General features: G+C 44.3%; 1 protein-coding gene across 1 annotated transcript in view; it reads right to left on the minus strand.

Moving 5' to 3' along the window:
* LOC124775647 (nephrin) overlaps window positions 1–3517 on the minus strand; it is a 169895-nt gene extending 166378 nt beyond the window's left edge. The window contains exon 1 of the mRNA XM_047250475.1: window positions 3325–3517. Within this exon, the coding sequence (XP_047106431.1) occupies window positions 3325–3517 (193 nt within the window). The remainder of the gene's footprint in view (window positions 1–3324) is intronic.
* Window positions 3518–24741: the final 21224 nt, after the last annotated feature.

The following is a 24741-nucleotide window of genomic DNA, read 5'->3' on the forward strand; positions in this document are numbered from 1 at the left end:
ACGGTCTAAGCCTCGCAATTATGCTTCCTGAACGCGCGGGAACTTTTATTTGATTCTGAATGTCCGACGCAACACTGGTAATCTTCACTGTAGCGCGAAATGGAAATTCGTAGACTCCCTGCAGACGAGTAGCTGAATTAATATCCTCCTGTTTTCGAGCACGTCTGTCATAGTAGTAAACGTCGCAGCTATTTAGTTACAATGATAAAATGACAGTTTACTAAAAATTCATTTTTCTCTAACCTTTCCCATTACGTACGTCACAGTATAATCATGGCACATAATCCAAAGCATTCAAAGCATTAAAGATACCTTAAAAAATCTGTGGATGACCTCGTTCAGTATTCAAATACTTCTTTCAACTACGTCATAGTTCAAACAAACTTTGAAGCGAAAGTATGAGGCCCGTAATTGTGTCAAAAATAGAGACGATATAATAATAACAATTACTGGCTGCCAGCAGCCTTTTTGTAATACAGTCATTATACAGAATGAGTTTCAAAAAGTTCGAGAAATTATCACTGAAAGGAAAAGAGAAACGAAAACATTTGTGTAAGTGCAACGTCACTTTCCTATATTCCATCTCATTTATACTCAAACCGTACACAAAATAATCAATAAATTAATTTCCTTCGAGAGTCAGCAATCATAGTGAATGATTTCGTGAATAAAACCGTCCAGATCGTGTAACAATTTTCTTTATTATACCGTTCCGGCAAGTGCCATCATCAGATATCAGAAGCTTAGAACTTGTAAAACAAGGTTCAGTTTCAGTATTAAAGACCTATACCTACTATTAATATACGTATTGGTTCCCAATACCGACACTAACCTTTTGACATATGATGACGGACGATAGTCGAAACGGCGTTTAAAGAAATGAATTAACCGATAAAGACGGTTTTATTCACAACTTTTATACAAAAGCTAAGTCACCTTGAAACACAGTCTCCAGCCTTGATAATGGCCTCAGTTTGACGAGAAAGGCAGTCCACGAGCTTCTTCACGTATATCATATCTAGCTGAAGCGATTCATTGATTATATCCTGCGGAGGTATCAAACTGCGTCGATTTCACTGCTAAGTTTCACCCGCTGTTCCAGATAGATCTACACATTTTGTAAAATACTGAAATTCAAAAGTTATGTGATTTCATGTAACTTAAACCATTCTGATGAAGATAGTCTTAGAACTATCGAAACCTGGTTAATGTGTGTGTGTTTTTTTTTTTAAAAAAAAGTGTCCATCAGTGTAGGTTCCATAGAACGCACGACTGGTGCTCAAACGAAAAATGTATCACGCAGTCTCGTAAACACGATTGTTGCACTTTTGGAAGACGGCGGTGTCCGCCACTCTTCATGTAGATGTAGACGAAAGTGCAATACTTTGTCACCGATAACATTGATAGGCATCCTGGTTCATGCGGGAATGCACGCTTTCTCGGCGAATTTGATCGGCGAAATCTTTTTGGGTTATCAGCCGAGTCAAAGCGTCGTCTTGTGGTGCGTCGACAACTTCGCCTGATGTTGACGAGTAGGAAACTCGCCGAAACGTTCCGTCAAGACGACGTTACGACACGGCTGATAACGCGAGAAGATTTCATCAAACGCTGTTCATGTTCGCGATAACATGAACTAGTGGACCCTAGTCCTGGTAAATAAAACACTTTCAAAACATCAAAGAGCCACCCCTGGCCTGAACTGCATCTTGCACACACTGCGGTTTAAACGCCTCATTGGGCCGTCGCTGCATTCGACGCCTGGCATCATTGTGACAGACGAAAAATCAAGATTCGTCGGACATATTTGTGCAGCACCAGTGTGCTAATGTCCAGTTTGTGTTGTTTGACCTAGTGAAGACTTTTATGCCACAGCGAGCAATGGCGTTTTGCGAGCCTCCCGACTCCCAGCTGTCCATTGCTTACACTACCGCTCAGAATGTTCGTTCGGAAATTGTCTGAGATGGATCTGCGTTCGTTGACACCCACAATTCCTATGGTTTTGAAATCTATTGCCACTGACAATGCGTGACACTCCCCTTCGACTCCTGTCAGTTACTATCTTTTTACGACCATTGTTCTTAGCCATGTTACATAGCTGCGGTACTTCTACGAATGTAGTGAATTGTAACAGTCTCTCATAGCACTCAAAGCAACAGTCGGCACAGAGATTGTGCTACGTGATTGTAGAAGATTGTTACATGCGACTTTTTATAGTGACCATATTGAGGAGATCGCTGACAGAGAATGTGTGTATCTAACGTTATTGTGAAGTAAATTTGACTTTGTACTACTGGTTTCTTGAGTGGTTTCGAAATGAAACCACTGGAGCAGTACGCAGTCTCGATGAAAACTTTATTAAAGTTTAGACCCACTATTGCTTGTTATTTAGGACTATAATTTATATTCGGCGTTGTGAGATGAAGGAAGTTTCGAGATGCGGGATTTTGTCTATGACAAATGCGACTCTAGATTCAAATACATTACATGAGGTTATGGGTGGTTGGAAACTATGTCTCAGTGGTTCCAAAGTGGAAGCATACCCTTAAAACAACTCACTGTGTTCTTTTTTGCAATTTTTTCTTCTGTTCGTCGCTTTCTCTGACAGTAAAGACTGATCTTGTGAAAAATTTGAAAATTATAGTCTAAAGTGAAATAATCTCCTTAAAACAATTGATTGCTTACTTTTTGCCAAATTCTTCTTGTATTTGTTGCTTACTACGATAATAAACATTAATTTCGTGAAAAATTTTAAAACTGTATTTTTTCACACTGTGAAGACTTATTAGGTTAGGGGGTGAATATTTTGCCCAGTGAGCTTACCATGCAGACACCTGTGCAGACATTTCAGTCGATGACACTCCACACTAAAGTATGGTGCTGTTCTCCACGACAGTGGAGACAATTTTTCACGAGATCATGTTAGTATATGTTGTCTACAGAGGACCGCAGTACTTTCACAGTACCTGCAAGGCGACACGTATGTGGGCTCCCCTGCGATACACACTGCCTCCCCTGCTCGAGGAAGCGCTTTCGTGGGACGAAGTGTCATATCGTTACTACTTGATGGTACTGCAAGCCACTTACGTCCTATGGCACGCACGTTGTCATGGCTTCCACTGGAATGCTATGTTCATTGCACTGTCTTTCGTGAATGCACCTAACATGGGTTTTCGGACGTCAAACTTTATTTGTGACTTACCTCGTCAAAAAATGCTTACCAATTTTGCACGCTCCTTCGAAATCACCTCGTATTGTGGGGCGTTTTGTCGGAGATCCCATCTACATGAAGATACAGGGAGAGCGAGGGTATGGCGCGGTACTCACCGAGCGCGAAGCCGTCCTTGGTCCACTGGACGCGGCCGCCCAGATTGCTGACCTCGCACTCCAGCACCGCCTCGCCACCCTCGTGTACACGCACGTCCTTCGGCAGGATGCGGAAGTACTGCTGCTGCGACGCGCCTGCAACACCGACGACACGCTCATAACTTGACGTCCGCCACTCCGGAATGCTACACATTACTCGTCTCAGAAGCTGAAATAATTCACAGAGAAGGTGAAAGAGAGTAAGAAACAGAGGGTTAGAACTTTCTAACCTTAAGGAAAATGGAAACCGAAAACTATTAACTTCAGGGCGTGATGAAAAAAAATTGTTTTTGTCACATTTACACACAAATAAATGTGTCTTGAATTGCAAATAGTTCAATAACAAGGAACCGTGTTTTGCGGTCGGTTGTTTTATCGTTGACGGAAATTTGCTTATAAATTTCTGTGTTATTCTTTGACACTGTTAACGTGATCTGTTGATTTAAAACCTGTGTGGGAAAAATCCTACGTCAAGATTGTGAATTATCTTGATTAATTATCGGTTTCGCCTCATTGACGAACCATCTACAAATGATCTAAAATGTTATTCAGTGTGTGTCAGTCATTACACATGGTCGTATTCTTAAGAGCTAAGTCGCCCTAAAATGAAAAATCGAAATTGGTTACGTAAGTTGACAACGTTAATCACAAACCAAATATTGTTACTGAGTTTAGGGCGCCTTACCTCTAAGAATACGACGATGTGTAATAACTGTCACGCACTGAACAATATTTTATATCGACACGGAGATGGCTAGCCGACACCGATAATCAATGAAGAAAATTTGCTATCTTGGCGTAGGATTTTTATCCGCACATGTTTTATACATTCCTGTTTTCGGTCTGTTGCATCATATAAAATTACATAAAACTTTAAGGTATAAAAACACACGATCATAACATTATTTTACACTATGCAGTAAAAATAGAACCTATTTGTAGGTGAAACAAAATATTTCTACTTCCTTGAGTAAAGCCGGCCACTGTGGCCGAGCGGTTCTAGGCGCTTCAGTCTTGAACCGCGAGAGCGCTACGGACACAGTTTCGAATCCTGCCTCGGGCATGGATGTGTGTGATGTCCTTAGATTAGTAGGGTTTAAGTACTTCTAATTTATAGGGCATTGATGACCTCAGATGTTTAGTCCCATAGTGCTCAGAGCCATTTGAACCTTGAGTAAATAGCTACGAAAAATGTTAAGTATTGCTCGTTAGGTGTAGCCTTACTAGGCACTGAAACGATACACACAGTGAAAGCGCGAAGAGCAGCGTTTGCTGAGATTTGAAGTATCGTTTTCGAAGAAGGGAATGAGTGTAAACTTTAAAGGTAACGCGGATGTACCAAACCCATGAACGAGAAACGGCAGTTGCTAAGTGAACTCAGATTAGGAAAATATATTGGTTAGCTACAGCGTTCGATGAGAACGGAATGCAAAAATAAAATGCTTCAAAGTGAACCTCTCCGCAGGGGTGTGTCACTGAGTGAGCGCATGAGACACCGCTCATGCTGATCCGTTCTTGATGGATGGGGACGTTGAGCTGTGGATCTGCACAGTGGCTCACCGTCTCTTTTCTCTCATTATGAAAACAACTTTCGTTCCTTGTCGTTAGTGTGTACCCCTTTTAGCTATAGGCTCCACTGTACCCCAGATTCGGAAAATTTGTTTTATATGAATGGGTAGGACATGTCCGAAAGAACACACCAGGAATTCATATAACTGATCCGCCTCGATAGGCAATACATCGACCATTTTACACTATGCAGTAAAAATAGAACCTATTTGTAGGTGAAACAAAATATTTCTACTTCCTTGAGTAAAGCCGGCCACTGTGGCCGAGCGGTTCTAGGCGCTTCAGTCTTGAACCGCGAGAGCGCTACGGACACAGTTTCGAATCCTGCCTCGGGCATGGATGTCCGGATGCAGACTTACGTTCGACCTGCCTGCGGCAATCTCAAAGTGGCGAGCATGGAGGACATGGAGGGGGCTGCGGACAGGTGGCGCTAGGTGGGAGTGTGCGGCAAGCGGGAACCATGCCGAGATAGTCCGGGTGGCTCAGTGCCCAGTAAGCAGGTGAACGCGGCTTCGAATCCCAGTCCGGCACATATTTCCGCTCGTCGCATAAAGTCCCGATGCAACTGACATCAATAGTTCCTTCCCTTTCCTTTCCTTTATCTCCACTTTCAGCTTTACTTTACATCAATTTATTTTATTTAACTTTGCCGTCGGATGCCCTTCCTGCTGCCACATCTGTGAAGGTAACCTAGAGGAGGGACGTCGTGTGCGACACTTAACTGTTTGATCGTATTTTAAATGTTTGTGTATCGCATTTCATGAGGCGGAATACGAGGACCAGCCGAGCATTTGCCAAAAGGTGAGTGGGAAACCGCTTGAAAATCATACCAGCCACGGTGCGGAATCGATCCGGCTCGCAAGCTGCCGAGTTACGCGTTACGCTATACGAACAGGCCTTTCAGTGTGCAACAACGCAGTAGTAAAATTAATGGGACATAGATTCGCTCCAGGACCAAGGTACAGTCGGTTTAATAACCAACCAAGCGTAAACAGTAAAAGCAAAATGAATTACAGCGAAAAAAAAAGAAAGACTAGAGCGTAACGCCCCGGCGACGGAGAGGTCATTAATGGTGGAACATAAGTACGGAATGGAGAAGGTATGGAAAGCGTCCGTGATGTTTGCACGATTCATCTGTAAGAACGGACGGGGATTTGAAATGCTGCCTAGCACCGGCCTGCTCTCTCGGTTAAAAGGCACTACGAGAACACGGAGAACGCAGCTGTTCCGGGGCATTTGGAGAACAGCAGGAACACGTGCCCAGCAGGGAGAGCGGCTGTTTGCGTAGGCGGTTCCACAGGGAACTGCGAGGGAAGGGAAGTAGCGGCGTGTCGCTGTACAGAGGGGCGGCCAGCGCGGCGCAGCGCAGCGCAGGCGGCCGAGATGTTATCTGGGGGCAGGCGGGCGCGCCGGCACCTGCCAGGGCGCCGTAATCTGCTTAAGGCCGCCTCTATCAGTTTTAACTGGATTAAAGTTCGACTTCCGCCGCTGCCGGCGCCGGCCGGCGCTAGCGTAGGCCCCCGGGCTGTGCAGCGTGCAGCGCGTGCGAGCTCCCCTCTCCCCTTCCTTCTCCACAAAACTATCCCACAAGCCTTCCCACGTACTTCCCAGAGGCGCCAACCGCTGAAGGGGTCTTCAGAAAGCTGAGGCGTCCTTAAGTTGTCCCACAAGCTCTTAAATAAGTTGTGCACTTGAAACATTTAGTAGATCAGAGGTCCATTCTACCAAAACTAAAAAAAAAAAGGTTCAAATATGTGTGAAATCTTATGGGACTTAACTGATAAGGTCATCAGTCTCTAAGCTCACACACTACTTCACCTAAATTATCCTAAGGACAAACACACACACACCCATGCCCGAGGGAGGACTCGAACCTCCGCCGGGACCAGCCGCACAGTCCATGACTGCAGCGCCAAAGCTACAGTTCGGTAGTTTTGATACACTACATAAATGACGTAGTAAATGGTAAGGTTATCAGTAGTAATGGTAGCAATGGTATCGAAAGAAACACAAATGAAAGTGTAATGAGCAACTCGGAACCACCAATTCTCTTTCTTTGTTTGTTCGTTTCGTTTGTTTTGCACATAATTAGAACCCCACATCATTCAGTGTTAGTCCACTGTGTTTTATTTCCTCACAGAATATAAATTTCATTTTATATGTAATAAAAATTAGATGATCTGCCCTTTTATATAACGAAAGCAGTTACATTTTACTATATATATATATATATATATATATATATATATATATATATATATATATATATATATATAGTCCTTATTTTGCACTCAATAGAACGTTCTTCATCATGATCAAATGCAACAGTTCCTGTTACAACTGATAAATGCGAAAGCTATTTATCAATAACAGAAACACGTTTAATATAGGTATGACAAAATATTGAAGCGATGTTTGATATACTTTTGTTTTCTGCCTCTTTTACCTTTCTGTGGGGAAACTGCGTTCTCTATCGCTGTATAATAAATCTATAAAGTTTTCTACATTTTTATTACAACATACCTCAGTTTAACATTACAAATCGACAATTTTCGAATAGACCCTCAATTAAACATTGACAGTTTCAGTTTTCTATAAATACTGTTTATTTTTAAGTGATAGACAGGAGGATCATTACGTGGACCAAAATTGTTGTATAGGTTACACAGCTCTTTGTATATTCTTACTCTGTTTCTAGATGATATATCGATTCCGATTTTCTAGTGAGACACCGAGCGGTCTAAGGCGCTGCAGTCACGGAGTGTGCGGCTAGTCCCGGAGGTGGTTCGAGTCCTCCCTCGGGCATGGGTGTATGTGTTTGTCCTTAGGATAATTTAGGTTAAGTAGTGTGTAAGTTTAGGGACTGATGCCCTTAGCAGTTAAGCTCCATAAGCTTTCACACACATTTGAACATCTAGTGAGACTCTGATCGCATACATAAACAAATTGATCGTTATGAGGTAAAGCCAGACAGGTATTCAACACACTTAACACATAGGTAACCCAGGAACGACCTTAACTGACCAGAGCTACTACGAAAACTACCAAACTGACGTAATACATGCTTACTTACATATATGCAGTGGCATATAGTAGTTTTACACCTATAAGTAGTACACTTTTCTTCAACTCCCAATCAATTAGGACTGGCCAATAAACTGCGACTGCTGAGCAGCGTCTCATACACATAAATAGCGTGAACCCGAACTCCATCTACAAATTTCACAGAATATTTTGGTACAAGGATCCGTCATGTCTCCTGACTAGTAACAGAGCAACTGCACGAACACATGTTTAGTAGCCTGTTCCGTGTCTGTCTGCTCAAATGTGAATACGCACGTTCACATGCAGTGCTCTCGGGGAAGTACGCAACGAAGATTCACAGGACTGCCTATACGTATGCATCGCTGCTTTCGCTGGTGCAATGCACCTGAGCGAAACACCGGACCATCACTTGATGATGATGAAAATTTTCGAAACGCGTAGCAAATAAAAGATTTAGAATTTTGTTTTTATTTATATTTCAGTTCCATTTCGTTTGATTTATTACCCCCATCTATCTTTATGTATGTGTTGTACTGAAAATGTCTGCACATAACTGCAAATTTCGACGTTATGCGATTGTGTCTTGTTTGCAACCTAATTAGTTGTAAGTATACATTCCCGGTACTTCCTGTTGACAACAATAATGCCCAGTGAATTCTTCGCCTTCAGGCTTACCTTCAGTAGGGGACAGTGTTTTACCTCGAGGATAGTGTACCTAAGAGTACTAGATCTTTTTTTGGTGGGTACTTCAGTCTAGTGACTGATATTAGAAGCACATGGAGGCGTGCGCACTGAACATGCTCACAAGCAGATTCCGCAATTTTCTACAATGTTTGTTGTTGTTATACAAGAGGTTCTGTTTTGTGCAGCATTTGTAAATATTTTACGTTATGCACGTTTAGGTGCTGGGTAATACATGAAATCTACTTCAGTGGTTCACGGACATTGCTTCGGACAGTGTTGTGGAAGCTGCACAGTATTTCGAGACACCTGCTTACTGACGTGTTGCTGCAGCGACTCGCCAGTATATACGTTGGCTCGCTAGAAAGGCGCAGGCGCAAAAGGGTGGAGCTACAACGTCATAGTAGACGAATCATACAGCCGACCGCGGTGGCCGAGCGGTTCTAGGCGCTACAGTCTGAAACCGCGCGACTGCTACGGTTGCAGGTTCGAATCCTGCCTCGGGCATGGGTGTGTGTGATGTCCTTGGGTTACTTAGGTTTAAGTAGTTCTAAGTTCTAGGGGACTGATGACCTCAGATGTTAAGTTCCATAGCGCTCAGAACCATTTGAACGAATCATACAGCATGGCGACATCCTACGCCCCTGCCGAAGAAACCGATCACGGTCTTTGTATACGCGACGCGGGAAAAGCGTGGCCACAAATCGCGGCCCAATGCGCGCTCGGGCTGATTGTTGGCGACCAGTTTAAGTGGGCAGACTCCGATTACCCGTCTGGGTTGACTTGTAATCGTTCATCTGTGGGCTAAAATGCCCTGGTACCACCAATGCTGATTCCCATGCCTTGCTAAGTTGAAATCCAGTGTGTTTGTTAATCAGTGCGTATTTCGATAGCTCTTTAATGATGGATTCCCAGTACGCGGAAGCGGACGAAAGGATCATTGTCTCTCGGTGGTTCATGCTGTGTCCCGCATAGAGACAAAGCTCAGCCACAAGAGACTTTTCTGGCCGTTGTGACGTCTATCTTCAACGCATCTATCCTTAACAGTGCGACGCGGCTGGCCAATATATGATTTCTCACACTGGTACGGGATTTTATATATCCCTGGTCTCCTTAGATCTAGGTTGCCTTTAACAGAATCCAGCAACGTTTGCACTCGCGCTGGAGGGCGGAAGACATATTTTATTTGATGTTTCTTGAATCACCAACATAGGGTAGAAAAATCATCCTCGTGGAATTCTCCGTTTCTTCTGGCTGTTCTTAAGCTTTAATGCGTGCACATTTAAACTGGGCGCCAACACTCTGCCCACACGCGGGCTGGGCCGCGATTTATGGCCGCACTTTTCTCGTTTTGCTAATACGAAGATCGTGACCCGCTTCTTCGGCAGGGGGCACCGGATGTCGCCGTGCTCTTTGATTCATCTACGATGACGTTTTAGCCCCGCCCCTTGGCGCCTGCGCTTTTCTGGCGAGCCAGCATGTATACTGGCGAGCCACTGTACGAACACGTCAGTAAGCAGCTGTAGATGAGCAGCAGCTGTCTCGTTGAAATATTGTGCAGCTTCTACAATACTATCCTTCGCAACGGCCGTGAACCAGTAAAGCAGTTATTACGTTGGGAAAGTCTCAAACAGCGTATGTTAAACCTATCTGGAATATATTGTTGATCCTTCAGGTACAAAATTTTATGGGGAGTAAAATGCTACATACTTTTAGAACCATTTATACAAAACGTGGACGATTAAACGATACTTCGTCAGTCGTGCACCATCCTGTACCTTGAAACGGAAGACTGTCTTTTACCATGGAACGTGTGTTACTTCCAAATAAACTCAGTTCCTTTAATGTCTTAACAATTACATCAGTCTTGAAAATCGTAATTGTGTTAGTTTACAATTGCTTCTCCTTCAAAAGGTTTTCATAGAAATCACCACGTAAAATATCTTCCTGTAGTGTTGGTGGCAAACAGGGCGACAAACATCTATTTTCCATTACACTCCCTATCGTCGATGTAAATTAGACTCTTGATGTTTATTTTTCTCTGAAACCTAACCATAGAAGTCTTAGAGTCATAGTATACTAACTACAGTGCAGAATTATCTGAGGTAAGACGGTGGTAATAGCTGAAACGTTGCACAGAAATACTGCGTGCCATGATCTGGCGATTCTCGTGGCACAGTTGTATTAGCACCTCACTTGGCGGTTGCGGCCACCACTGCTGCTGTCTTCTGCCACGAAATACCACACCTGCATCAGCAAAATAGCCGCTTGAAGTATGACGTGTGGACAGGCGTGCTGTCACACTGAGAAGTTAGGAACTGAACCGCCAAGTCAACTTCGATCCAGAGCCAGGCGCCATAGACTGCAGCAGATGAGTCTTTGTGTTCGACAATGGGTCATGCATGACGTGCCGAGTGTGCTCACTTACACTGAAGAGCCAAAGAAACTGGTACACCTGCCTAATTCATGAAGGGGCCCCGCGATCACGCAGAAGTGCCGCAACACGACGTGGCCTGAACTCGACTGATGTCTGAATTAGTGCTGGAGGGAACTGACACCATGAATCCTGCAGAACTGTCCATAAATCCGTAAGAATACGAAAGGGTGGAGATCTCTTCTGAACAGCAAGTTTCAAGTGTCCCAGATATGCTCCATAATGTTCATGTCTGGGGAGTTTGGTGAACAGCGCAAGTGTTTCAACTCAGAAGAGTGTTCCTGGAGCCACTCTGAGCAATTCTGGACGTGTGGAGAGTCGCATTGTTCTGCTGGAAATGCCCAAGTCCGTCGGAATGCACAATGGACATGTGTGGATGCAAACGATCAGATTGGATGCATATGTACGTGTCACCTGTCAGAGTCGTATCTAGACGTATCAGGGCTCCCATATCACTCCAACTGCACACGCCCCACTCCATTACAGAGCCTCCACCAGTTTTAACAGCCCCAGATGACAGGCAGCGCCCATCAATTCATGAGGTTGTCTCCATAACCGTACACGTCCATCCGTTCGACATAATTTGAAACGAGTCGTCCGACCAGGCAACATGTTTCCAGTCATCAACAGTCCAATGTCGGTGTTGAAGGATCCAAGCGAGGCGTAAAGCTTTGTGAGATGCAGTCATCAAGGGTACACGAGTGGGTCTTCGGCTCCGAAATCCCATGTCGATGATGTTTCGTTGAATGGTTCTCACGCTGACGCTTCCTGATGGCCCAGTATTGAAATCGGCAGCAATTTGCATAACGGTTGGACTTCTGCCACGTTGAACGATTCTCTTCAGTCATCGTCAGTCCCGTTCTTACAGGATATTTTTCCGGCCTCGGCGTTGCCGGAGAGTTGCTGTTTTACCGGATTCCTGATATTCACGGTACACTCGTGAAATGGTCGTACGGGAAAATCCCCACTTCATCGCTACCTCGGAGATGCCGTGTGCCATCGCTCGTGCGCCGACTATAACATCGCGTTCAAACTCACTTAAATCTTGATAACCTGTCATTGTAGCAGCAGTAACCGATCTAACTGCGCCAAACACTTGTTGTCTTACATAGGCGTTGCCGACCGCAGCGCCATATTCTGCCTGTTTACATATCTCTGTATTTGAATACGCATGCCTAAACCAATTTGCCGCGCGGGATTAGCCGAGCGGTCTTAGGCGCTCCAGTCATGGACTGTGTGGCTGGTCCCGGCGGAGGTTCAAATCCTCCCTCGGGCATGGGTGTGTGTGTTTCTCCTTAGGATAATTTAGGTTAAGTAGTGTGTAAGCTTAGGGACTGATGACCTCAGCAGTTAAGTCCCATAAGATTTCGCACAAATTTGAACATTTATGAACCTATACCAATTTCTTTGGCGCTTCAGTGTACATCAGAGCGTGGCTGGCCGGAGGAGCTGCACGTGACTGCGGTCCCTCATTTGCTGAATGTGGCCGCTGCTGCCGTCAGAGTGGAGCCATGGCGGAATGGAGGCAGTTAAAAGACAGCCAACTACGAGGCGACACAGCTAGCAGTTTTAGAGGAGAGCAGCTGACTGGACTTAGCTAAACAAGATGTCATAGAGCAAAGCAGCGAGGCAGCCTGCTGGACTTGCAGTCGGGAGTAGCCGTGGCATGCTGACAAAACGAGACATCGTTCCGGTTTGCAGCAGCGGACAGTGCTTGCCTTCGTGTGCTCAGGAAACACGTCCTGTGTTTCCTGAGGCCAGGAGTCTAATGCTGTTAGCTGCGATGTGTTTTGACTACGACAGTTAAAGGAAATGATGCTGGTTGTGATCAGTGCAGTTCTGTAGTACAGACGTGTGTGGTTGGGTTGGCCAAATTAAGTTACCAGGAGATCACAATTTTTAACTATACCGAAGTCGCTGTAGGCTCTAGTGTATTAAAGTAGGAAAAATCTCGTTTGCTATTGCTGTGTTCAGCGAAATTTTAATCATTACTTGTCAGTGGCATTCACTATTTTGTTATTTTCGTTATTGTGTCCAGCATTGAGTAACTTGGGCTAGTGTACTGGATTGCTCATTTTCGCTTTCTTGTTAATTGCTTGCGCAGTGTTAGCTACGGCGTCCAGTTTTGACTGTGAATATTTCAGGCATTTGTATGTGTATTAAGACTGATTATTTTCTGTTGTCTTATTCTAATTTTACTGTTCTGAAATTATTTTTTGTGTAATATTTCTTTCCTACCGTTATTGTTAAGTTGGTGAAATGCAAAGGCGCAAATTATTTTACTGTGTGCATTTGCATTTTGGTAAACTGAATGCTGAATACCTTGCTTGCGTCGCCGGGTGGATGCGTTCGGAGTTTGTGAAATTGATTAATAAATATATTTGAATGTTGTTAAGGATTTACGCCCACACAACCCGCCAGTCATTTTCTGCTCCCAGTCTTCCCTGCGCCGTAATTGCGTTGACATGAACGTGCTCTTTAAACAGCGATACGGCCGTAATATTTTGCAGGCACTGGAGCACCTTAAACTACGCAAAAATCGAATAAATATACCGCACACTGTCGGATCAAGAACGAATTCCTTGTTCTCCGGTCACGAAGCAGGACATAAATTCGCCGAAATTCAATAGAGAATTGAAATTGACGAATGCCTTCTTTCCGTCCTTGCGTCAGCCGTTGGCAACTGTAGCAAGTGGATGGGAAACGGAGGAAGAAGCTAGTCCCTCTCCTCTTTTATGATTCAGACGTCTGGAAGCGCAAAGCAATATTTCCAGGGGAGACGGCTCCAGGCAGGCAAATTTTCCACACTCGTTGACAGTGAACAGACCTCGGATAAAAGTTTCTTTGAAGCGACCACTCATGTAAAGCGACAGTTACGCCAATATTCTGAGTCGCTTTTCTTGTTCAGTTTCCATCGCTGTGATGCAGGCTAAAAAATGTTGAAAGCGCGACGAGACAGTAGTGAGGATCTTCGCGAAACAGTAGCTAGCCGTGCATCCCGATATTGGATCAGTTCTGCACCGCTGTCCAAAAAACAATATTATTATTATTATTTACGGCAATAATAAAGTGATGAATAGGAAGATGTGTGTCTACTGCAATATCCTGCATTCAATTGTCTGCCTTCGGTGTAGGTGTTACTACTTGCAAATTTTATGTACCACAATTAAGTGCGAAAACTAATACGTGTAACAGAACACGATAACAGAAGAAAAAAGATAATTATGAATCTAAGGTTACAAGCCGTCAATCACTTTAGTATGAAATATTGTCCTAGTTAGTACGAATTTAATTTAAAAGTAAACTTTTCCATTGAGTCACCTTCAAATTACTGTTACGTACAAACAGTTCTGTTTGCTGGGTTTGCTTGTTTGAAAACACTGACGGTGCTATTGTAGTTTCTAGTGACGCCTCTTGCACCGACCAGACTGGCGCAGTGGTAAGAAAACTGGGTTCGTATTCAGAAGTACGGCGGTTCAGCCCCGCGTCCGGCCATACTGATATCAGTTTTCCGTGATTTCCCTAAACCACTTCAGGTAAATGCTGGGATGGTTCCTTTGAAACGGCACGGGCGACTACCTTCCCTGATCCGATGGCACCGATGGTCTCGCTATTTGGCCCCCTTTCCCAAATCAGCCAACCAATCTGACGTCTCTTGCATTAAAACACAACAGGTTTGGCACAGAAACGTACCTTAGACGACGAATCATACAACAAAAATAAATACATTTTTAAATTCCTGAAAACTTGCACTGTATCCTAATCCATACGTATGTATCAAAGGGATGGAGGTGAAGAGGAAGTGTAACTCACGACGCACAAACACCCAATCTTTACTCATCCAGTATTTGAGAATGGGAGCACTTAGTCAATTGCAACAAAATTTATACACAATTTCAAACCTGTAGGAAACTTTTTCTCGCTCAGACCCTACACAAAATGGTGAAAGAAAAAAGTTTATCGCTTACTACATTTTCGCTGTAACTGCTGCATCAGAAAGTTTATCGCTTACTACATTTTCGCTGTAACTGCTGCATCAGAGATGATGCTATAATTTGTCGCTTCTTGACTATTAACTCTATTCGCTACACATTTCGCGGACTATTCACATACACCACTGAATGTATCTTCGAAATAATATCACCATACGACACATAACTCTGGAGATAAGACTTCATACACACTGGGCTGTGTGGAAACGAAGCTGCATGGCGAAATTCGCTGAGATACACGTGAAATATGTGTGAAATATGTTAAATCAATGTGAAACATAAGTTGCAAATTATTACACGGGTGAAGCAGCGGCTAAGAAGCTTCTCCTGGATCAGTTTCAACTAAACTTTGTACACATGCTCCTCACTGTCTGGAAAGAAATACTGTGAGGTAAGAACCACCAACCTCCTATTGGGGTGGGATGATGAACAAAGAGAGAGGGTGGAGGGGAGGAGGAGATGGATAGAAAGTGGGGGGAGGGGAAGTGGACATGGAGACAGATAGAGGGAAGAGGAGATGGACAGAGAAAGGGAAGAGGAGGAGATGGATAGAGAGAAAGAGAGAGAGAGAGAGAAAGAGGAGGACAAAAAGAGGGGGAACGAGGAGATAATCTAGTAGAAGATTGGAATAAATGCATACCACGGCCACAGTTGACACTCATCTAGCGATATTTATAAACTGCCTGTTACAGATGAATGGAAATATTGTGATCATCAGGAACACGAGGTGCAAAATAATAGCTCGCCAGTATGATATAGCACTGAGCAAGATAACGCAATGCTTAAAACAATGAACTTCTGTTAGAGACGATAGAGGTTCGCATGGCACGCAGGCCAGTTTGCTTGAGGTTCCATTTTTTCCCTAAAGCACCCAATGACCGATTTTCTTCCCACTTTTCTGACAGCGAAATAATGCTCCATCTCTCCTGACCTTGACGTCGACGATATTCTAGCAAGTCTTTAGTTTAGCATTAGTGTTTGAACTCGAGACAAGAAAATAATGTACTGCATAATATTATCAATCTCCTGTACCTTTGTTTAGCTAAGTATCACTTCGCCAGTCGAAAACATTCTGACAGCATAGTATTAGAGACTACCTGCATATTCAGTAATGACAGTCGGAAGCGCGTGAGATGCCTGTAGACTCTTCATCACGCTCTTCTCCATTGTGATCCTGTTCTACGTGGCACACCTTACCGACGGCTGGCAAACAGGACGCGAGCGGTGTAACAAGTAGCGAACAGGCGACAGCGCCAAAGGAGATTGCCAACGGCGAGTGCGCTTCCTATGCAGCGACAAAGCGGCGCACACAGGGGCGCGTCTCGCCAACTGATGGCACGTTCGCAAGGCGCAACGCTGCCTCTCGCCGCCGACTACTGTGCGTCGAGGTGCGCGCCCGCGCTCGACTAGACGCAAGAACAGGCACCACACGCCAGCTAAATGAAGAGCTGAGCTGCCATCCGCGTCCTGCACGCAACCAAAGGCAGCAAACAAACGGGAGCCAGTAATTCCAGGGTGTTAGTTCTGGTCCAACGACGCACGTACTCTTCCGCAATAATAGTGCTGTACACATAGAGAGGGAGAAATCGGTTAACATTTAAATGTATGAGAGCAATGATTTCCCTTTTTCTCTTATCAATTTTCTGCCACGAATTCCTGTACTGTGCCAACCTCATCATCTCATAGTAGCACTTCAATCCAACATCCTCAACTGTTTGTCGGATATAGTTATATCTCTGTATCCCTCTGCGGCTTTTACCCTCTACTGCTCCCTCTAGTAACATGAAAGTTATCCCATGACGTCTTAACTCGTGTCCTGTGACCCAGTCCCTACTTCATATCAATGATTTTCATGTGTTCCCTTCTTCTCCGATTGTGTAACAGAACCTCCTCAAGTCTTATCATTGCACCTAATTTTCTTCATCCTTCTATAACATCACATCTCAAACGCTTCGATTACCTTCTTTTCCAGTTTTTCCGCAGTTAATGATTCACTGCTGTGCTCCAAATGTACATTCTCACAAATTAATTTCTCTATTTACGGTTCACGTTTCATAGTAGTAGACTTCTTTTGGCCAAGAATGCCCTCTTTGCCTGTGCTAGTCTGCTTTTTATGTCCTGCATGCTTCATGCGTCATGTTTAATTTTGCTTGCAAGGTAGTAGAACTTTTTAATTTCTTGGTTTTGATGTTAAGTTGATTGCCAGTCTCATTTCTGCTACTCCTCATTACTTTCGTCTGCTTTTACTTTACTCTCAATACATATTCTGTATTCACTTGACATTTCATTTTATTCAATATGTCTTGTAATTCTTCTTCGTTTTCCCTCACAGCAGTGTCATCAGCGAATCTTATCACTGATATCTTTTCATCCTGAATTTTATAAACGTTATTGCTTCTTCGATGTATAGATTGAACAGTAGGGACGAAAGATTACCACATTTTTAATCCGACCTCTTCCTTCTCCGTCTTCTGTCCTTTGTTCCCTTTTGGTCCTTGTGCATTTTTTATACCATCCATCTTCCGCTATAGCTTACAACCATTTTTCCCAGTATTTTGAACATCTTGAGCCATTTTACATTGTCGACCATTTTTTATAGGTGGACAAATCTTGGCCTCAAGCCATGTCTGCCCCTCTGCCTTCTTTCAAAAAGCCGTTCGTACAACAAAGGTCACCCTCCGTATACCGAAAGTCCGCACCCGTCGCTGATGATGATTTTCATTAAGAATTTGCCGGCCGCGGTGGTCATGCGGTTCTAGGCACTTCAGTCCGGAACCGCGTGACTGCTACGGTCGCAGGTTCGAATCCTGCCTCGGGCATGGATGTGTATGATGTCCTTAGGTTTTAGTTAGGTTTAAGTAGTTCTGAGTTCTAGGGAACTGATGACCTCAGATGTTGAGTCCCATAGTGCTCAGAGCCAAGCCATTAAGAATTTAAGTAGCGGCTGGGTTCGAATCCGGGACCCAGTGCGTTTTGATTACTAGTCGAAGCCGCCAACATTAGACCTTGGGTGCCAACTGAATCTACTTACAGTGCTGAATAACTGACAATCCATTCTTAATGAAATTATGGAACACTAGAACGAAAACATACATTTTACACAAAAACAACTGAACTGTTTCCACGCCGTTGCATAAAATTTGTTTTGGGAATCCAGGTGAAAATGATCATTTCAGTACAGTGATAGTAGCAGTATACGGTCGCATAGGGCAGAGGGCGTAATGTAGCAGCTGTTCGTCTTGCGGTTGGGAGCCCAGAGTTGGCATTTCGCGCTCAAGCGCCGTGTAGGCGAGCAAGTATATATCAGAGAAGAATTCGCGACTAGGAGCTAATAAAGCGAAACCCGCCTGGTAAAGTAAAAGAGTTTTAAGATGAGGTAAAACTGAGCGAGAACGGTCGGCTGAAGACCCTAGGGATACGGCATTGTCTACTGGTGTCATAAATTTTTGAAAACTTGCTTAATTACAAGGACCACAGCGTCAAGTGTACATACCAGGTGCACACCCAAGAGAGGGTCGTCGAGGATATAACACCCTCCAAAGAACGATTTATTGAAACCATTTGTATTTTATGAACTCCAAAAAATTGATGCAGTTATTAGGAAAGCTTTGGCATAATTTCAATTTTTTTATAATCGACGACCAACTAACCATTTTCTGTCATCGTCTGCTATCTTCAGGCTGTATTTGTTCTGCCATATATGATAATATGACTACTGCTGTTATAAATACTCTCTCAAGATGGAATGAACCGGTTGTTGCGTTATTGACTACACAAAACTGTGATTGTATCGGTTTCCCAATAAATGATTTATTAGAGTCAAGATCCACATAGCTTCCAGAGAAGTGGTGGTGATTATTGTGGCGCTAGGGGGGAGGTGGTGGTGGTGGTGGTGGTGGTGTGTGTGTGTGTGTGTGTGTGTGTGTGTGAAGGGGGGCATAAATATATAGCCGGATAAAGAAGAACATTAAAGACGGAAGGTCGGTCAAAATTACAACAACAAAGAAATACTCGCAATGAATTGGCGTGACTACAGAAACAAAAGCGGCATGCTGTCCTAGAAATATACAGAAGTGCTATGAAAGCTCTCTAAGCCCTACCTAAGTGGCGGTAGGGTTTGTATTGACGGAACTCATTTTTGTTCTGGCAAAAAAGGCCGGCGAAACAGTAAGCAGAAACGTTTGAAGCACAAAATAGGAGAACAGAAAAGTTATGACTTACAAGGAGTAGATCTAAAGGGGGAAGTGGCAAAATCAGTTTGCCTCAAGGCGGGTTTGGGTCGAAAAATTCGGGTCGCGACATTACTCGTTATGTCCAGGTCCAACAGCGAACAATCACATTTCTGAGGATGTCAAGTTTCTTAGTTCGCTCGAAAGAGATTGCACTTCACAACGAAATACGAAGAAGGAAGTGAAGTCCGAGTTTGCAGTATCGACGACATCCGGTCATTCGAAACAAAGCACAGCCTCATCACGTGTAAATAAACACAGACGCATATATCCTTATCTGTTAGTTGCTAGTTCGGAGAGGTGAGTCGCGTTCTAATTTCGACGTCGACGTGTCAGTAAACTTCTGGAGATAACTTCTGCCGTGCTCTGCCGACGGATCAGTTAGACGTCACGTGGGAAGCTGACTGCAGAGTACCGCAGCCGAGGCAGAAGTTTCCCCGGCGTCGCATTATCGGACAGGCACGGTCTGCCGTATGAATGGACAACGTCAAAGCAGCACTTAATTAAGGGCCACGTCCACGCCAATCAGGGGTCGTCCGGCCAGTAATTATGGGTCCTCGGCTGGCTTGTTGTTCGCACGGCTCCCCGCTGACAACACGCCGTTGGGCCATACGGTGCCTTGAAATCGCGTAAGCGGAGCTCAGTTGTACACAAAAGCTTAGCAGCGTCTGCCACATTGTATAAATTTCTGTCATGTGTCTAGCTTTGCTTGTTTGTGAAAAAGGTAGTCAGTTACCGAGCTATTGGCATATGCAACCTGGTACACCCCAGACTGCTAAATGGAGAAAGGAACGCGCGTGTCAGCACTTCGAGACGTAGTAACTGTGCACAGCCTTCTTCTAAATATAATAGGTAGCTAATGCGCAAACGACGAAGTCAAAGATACACTGTACATTGCGGTTTGTTACCGAACATACACTCTGTGGCAGGTGGATACGACGTCACACAGCGGACGTTATAACAGCGTCCATAGGAAGGGGATATCCTTTTCTGCTTTTGGCAGCCATTACATCAACAACTTACGGAATGAGTTCGCATCGTACTGACGTCAGCTATTTTTGACAAATGAAAATTTGTGCCGGACCGTGATTCGGATTTCTGCTTATCGGGAGCGGCCGCCGTAACCACTTCGGCTACCCGAGCACGCCTCCAGGGCCGATACAAACTTCAATATGTCACGAGGTCCTCAAGTCCTACACTCACACACTTCCGTCATTCCCGCTAAGGGATAGAAAAATACTTTATCGTCATTTTCGCCTGTCAGTACATAGAAAAAGCGAATCCATTTCGTAATATTTACCACTGCTATAACCTTCAGACAGAGCCTTTTCCTTCAGGCTGTCTGAACGAGTTCGTCAGTCACCAATGATGGTCTACCACTCCTCTCTTCATCATGAACGTTTTCTCGTCCACTTTTAAATAAACGTACCCATTCACGGACAACTCCTTCACTCATAACTCTTGGTCCGTACACGGCACAAAACTCACGATGAATAGCTGCTGCAGAATATCCTTTGGCTGTAAAAAACCTTATGACAGCACGCACTTCACATTTGGCGGGGTTTTCTATTGCAGCACACATTTCAAACTGCCACAAAAACTAAACTAGCGCAGGTACGACGTTCAGTCGACCACGGCTGGATGCCTACTGACCTGTTGAGTGCATGAACGCACAGATGGCGTCGCTACTCCCCCCACAACCCGCACTGTGACCAATCGGAGGTTACTTTCTGAACCGCCCTCGTATGTCTAAAGGACACTGTAAAATGAAGCTGCAGACACTGCATTAACACAGACATTTTAACAATCGACAAGTACTGCATTTCAGCGTGGTGGTATAGTAAATGAATTTAGAGTACACGAGACTTTACTTAAACTATTGCGACAGTCTGTCTTCGTGTACTTGAAAAAATTATCAGACTGTATTTTCAAAAGTGTGATACAAGAAAACATCTCCTCAAAAAATGAGTGCTATACGACCAGGCAGCTAGACTGTGCACATATGTTTCTCATCACCACTGCTGTTTCGTTAAGTGTCACGAGCAATATCCCAATAAATTAACAAGTAGCATATGGGTGACGGACAAAGTGACAGAACCACAAAGTGACAGAACCATAACGGACATAAGGGAGTGAGAAAGGGCTTTCCACGAGTGAATTTACACAGATCTAACCTCAGCTCACACTTTAGTTATTTTAGACCGCGACGCCTCGGTAATGGAGGTTACGGATGTGACCGATACTGATCAGTACATGCTAGCACAAGCATCTTTGGGGACACGGGCAGTGCTACCGCTGTGTGTCGCTAATAAATAGAAACAAAAACTACTTCGTAGTTAATTATCGCCTGCATAGTCGTATTTTCCTCTCTTTCTTGATATGAGGAGCATTTTTCACGAAATACTAAGAGGACCAAGTTAACGATAAATGACTCGTTGAACGAAACTCAGGACCTATACTGGGTAACCAGATTACACACTGCTGAGTCTACCGTAAATTAGAGTCTCTTAACGCCGCAGAATTATTAAACGAAAACGTAAGTTGATGAAGCAGTTATTAACACAGCAACTGTTCGTTCAGAGATACGTTTGCAAATTTAAATGAATTAGATACGTTGTCCTAAAATGGTTCAAAAGCCGATTTACTGATATTTCGAATGAGGAAACTGTAGTTCCTCATATATCTTGAACTAAACTCAAGTAATAATCTCGACAACATTAAAAATATTACATATTTTTGAGCCTTTTGTCTGAACATGGTCGTATAGGCCACAGCCAGTTACCAGAATTAAAAATAATTTATTGCGATCTGTACTGGTTTGTTTTAAAAGAGGCGTTCCAAAAGGTCAAAACAGAATTAATGTTGTTATTCACGTCTTCTACATCAGTATTTAGACATATACTCCGCAAGCCAACGTATGGTGCATGGCAGAGTGCACCACGTAGCAATATTCGTCACTTTCTTTCCTCTTCCACGCGCAAACGGAGAGAGAAAAATCGACTGTGTACGAGGTGCAGTCAAATGAAAACCGAATACCCACCACAATGGTGCCACGGAAAGGTTCCATTCAAAAGTAATCATAACACGTGTTTAGACATTTTATCCCACTGAAAGACGAGACGATCAATTCCTCTTGGCAGAACGCAGTCGGCAGCTGGCGGATCCACAACCGCACACACTTGCACTTCCTCGTCCGACAGAAAGTAACGTGCAAATGGTTCAAATGTCGCTGAGCACTATGGGACTTAACATCTTAGGCCATCAGTCCTCTTGACTTAGAACTACTTAAACCTAACTAACCTAAGGACATCACACACATCCGTACCCGAGGCAGGATTCGTACTTCGACCATAGCAGTCGCGTGGTTCCGGACTGAAGCGCCTAGAACCGCTCGGTCACAAGGGCCGGCAAGCAACGTCCCGCAAGACTTTCTTCGGGTTGCCAAAGATCTGAACATCACAAGGTCAAAGATACGTGCTGTACGGAGGATATTGTGGTATTATCCAATCAAATCGCTGAATCATATCCCGGCAGTGTGGGTGACGGCCTTACCGCGCAACACAGTGATTTCGTCCGATAACATTCCGACAGGGCAAACGGCAAAGCCAAAAGTGAAAGCATCCAACATCTCCTCCGCCAGGGAAATCAAAAGCTGTTCACGCAAGTTTCGTCTGCTCGTCGAGTTCCTCGGGCGTGGAAACACCATCAGTTCTCAGCGCCTCGAAGACACATTGCACAAACTGCAAGCAGGAATGTTGTCAGGCGGAATCATCCTGTTGCACGATAACGTCCGTCCCCACGCTCCCAATCGGATGAAGGTTACACTTCAGCGGTTTTGTTGGGAAACACCATAACATGCTCCGTACAACCCGGATTTTTCACGGTGTGATTTTCACATCTTTGGCGATCCGAAGAAAAACACGCGTGGACGTCGATTTCGGACGGGCGAGGAAGTGCGGTTGTGGATCCGACAGCGGTCGACCGCGTTCTGTGAAACAGGAACTGATTGGCTCGTCTCCCAGAGTGATAAATGTCTTAATACGTGTGGTGATTACTTTTGAATGCAACCACTCCATGGGTCCGTTGTGGCGAGGATTCAGTTTTCATTTGACTGCCCCTTACGTATGCCTCCGCACGTACCCTTCGAATACTATTCAGATAAGCAGATTGACGCAAACGAAATGGGTGATAACAGCCTGCGGCCTCCCCCCCCCCCCCCCTTCCCCATCGGCACTTCACAGAATTTAGAATTTATCGACGGTCAGCGACTTTAGCAACCCGTGCCCCACTTCAGTGAAAGCACGACTCAACCACAAGCAGCAATTACAGCGTAATTTCACTGCGTCGCTCACGTCATTTTAGGAGAAAGTCCATACTGTAACAAACTGAATATTAACTGGACGAATAGCTCTCATTTGTAGCTGGCATAAAACGCCCCGGAAAAGTACCAGAAAATCTCTGATACTGCGAAATTTCAGGTAAAGGAGTATTTAATCGAAAAGGCTTCGTTTGCTCCGCGCGCTTTTCCGAGAATTCTATTTTCAGTGTCCGCTTTTAAATCAAAAGTTCGTCTTGCCGTGAAGCTGGAAAAGGATTACCAGATTTAATCGCGTTATTCCGTCAGAAAGAATCCAATTCACCAGCGTGGCACAATCCATACTTTATTTTTATTGCGTATTTTTACGAAAATATGCGGGGAAAGTATTTCAGTGCACTCCGGACAGGTTGAGATTAAACTGTAGTAGGAAGAAATGTGTTAGTTAAAATTTAACTATGCAAATGGGCTTTACAAAGAGGGTTGTTGTGGTAATCTGTCCGAAGACTTGTTTCGATGCAGTTCTCGAAGCCAGTCCATTCTGTGCAAGCCTGTTCATCTTACTGAAATCTACGTATACTCGAAGCTGCTAACTGAAGACTAGCCATTGTCCTCCGCAACAGCTTTTACACCCACCCTGCATATTTCCATGCATTTCTAAACTGATTACTCCTTGATGGCTCAGGCAGGATGTGCCATATCAACGGGTCCATTACTGTACTCAAGTTGTCCCACAATTTTGATTTCTCTCCGATTCCTCGCATTACCTCTTCATTAGTTATCCGATGCCGGCCGGGGTGGCCGTGCGGTTCTGGGCGCTACAGTCTGAAGCCGAGCGACTGCTACGGTCGCAGGTTCGAATCCTGCCTCGGGCATGGATGTGTGTGATGCTCGTAGGTTAGTTATGTTTAAGTAGTTCTAAGTTCTAGGGAACTGATGGCCTCAGATGTTAAGACCCATAGTGCTCAGAGCTATTTGAACCTTTCCGTGGTAAACACGTAATGCTATCACCAGGAGAAAAAAGGAAACATTGAAACATAAATAGGCAAACTTCCGCGACCGATGTGTCTCACTAAAATCCTTTTGGGTGTACTGCCCGGTTATTTTATAAAA

The sequence above is a fragment of the Schistocerca piceifrons genome, chromosome 2 (assembly GCF_021461385.2).
Source record: "Schistocerca piceifrons isolate TAMUIC-IGC-003096 chromosome 2, iqSchPice1.1, whole genome shotgun sequence".
NCBI lineage: Eukaryota > Metazoa > Arthropoda > Insecta > Orthoptera > Acrididae > Schistocerca > Schistocerca piceifrons.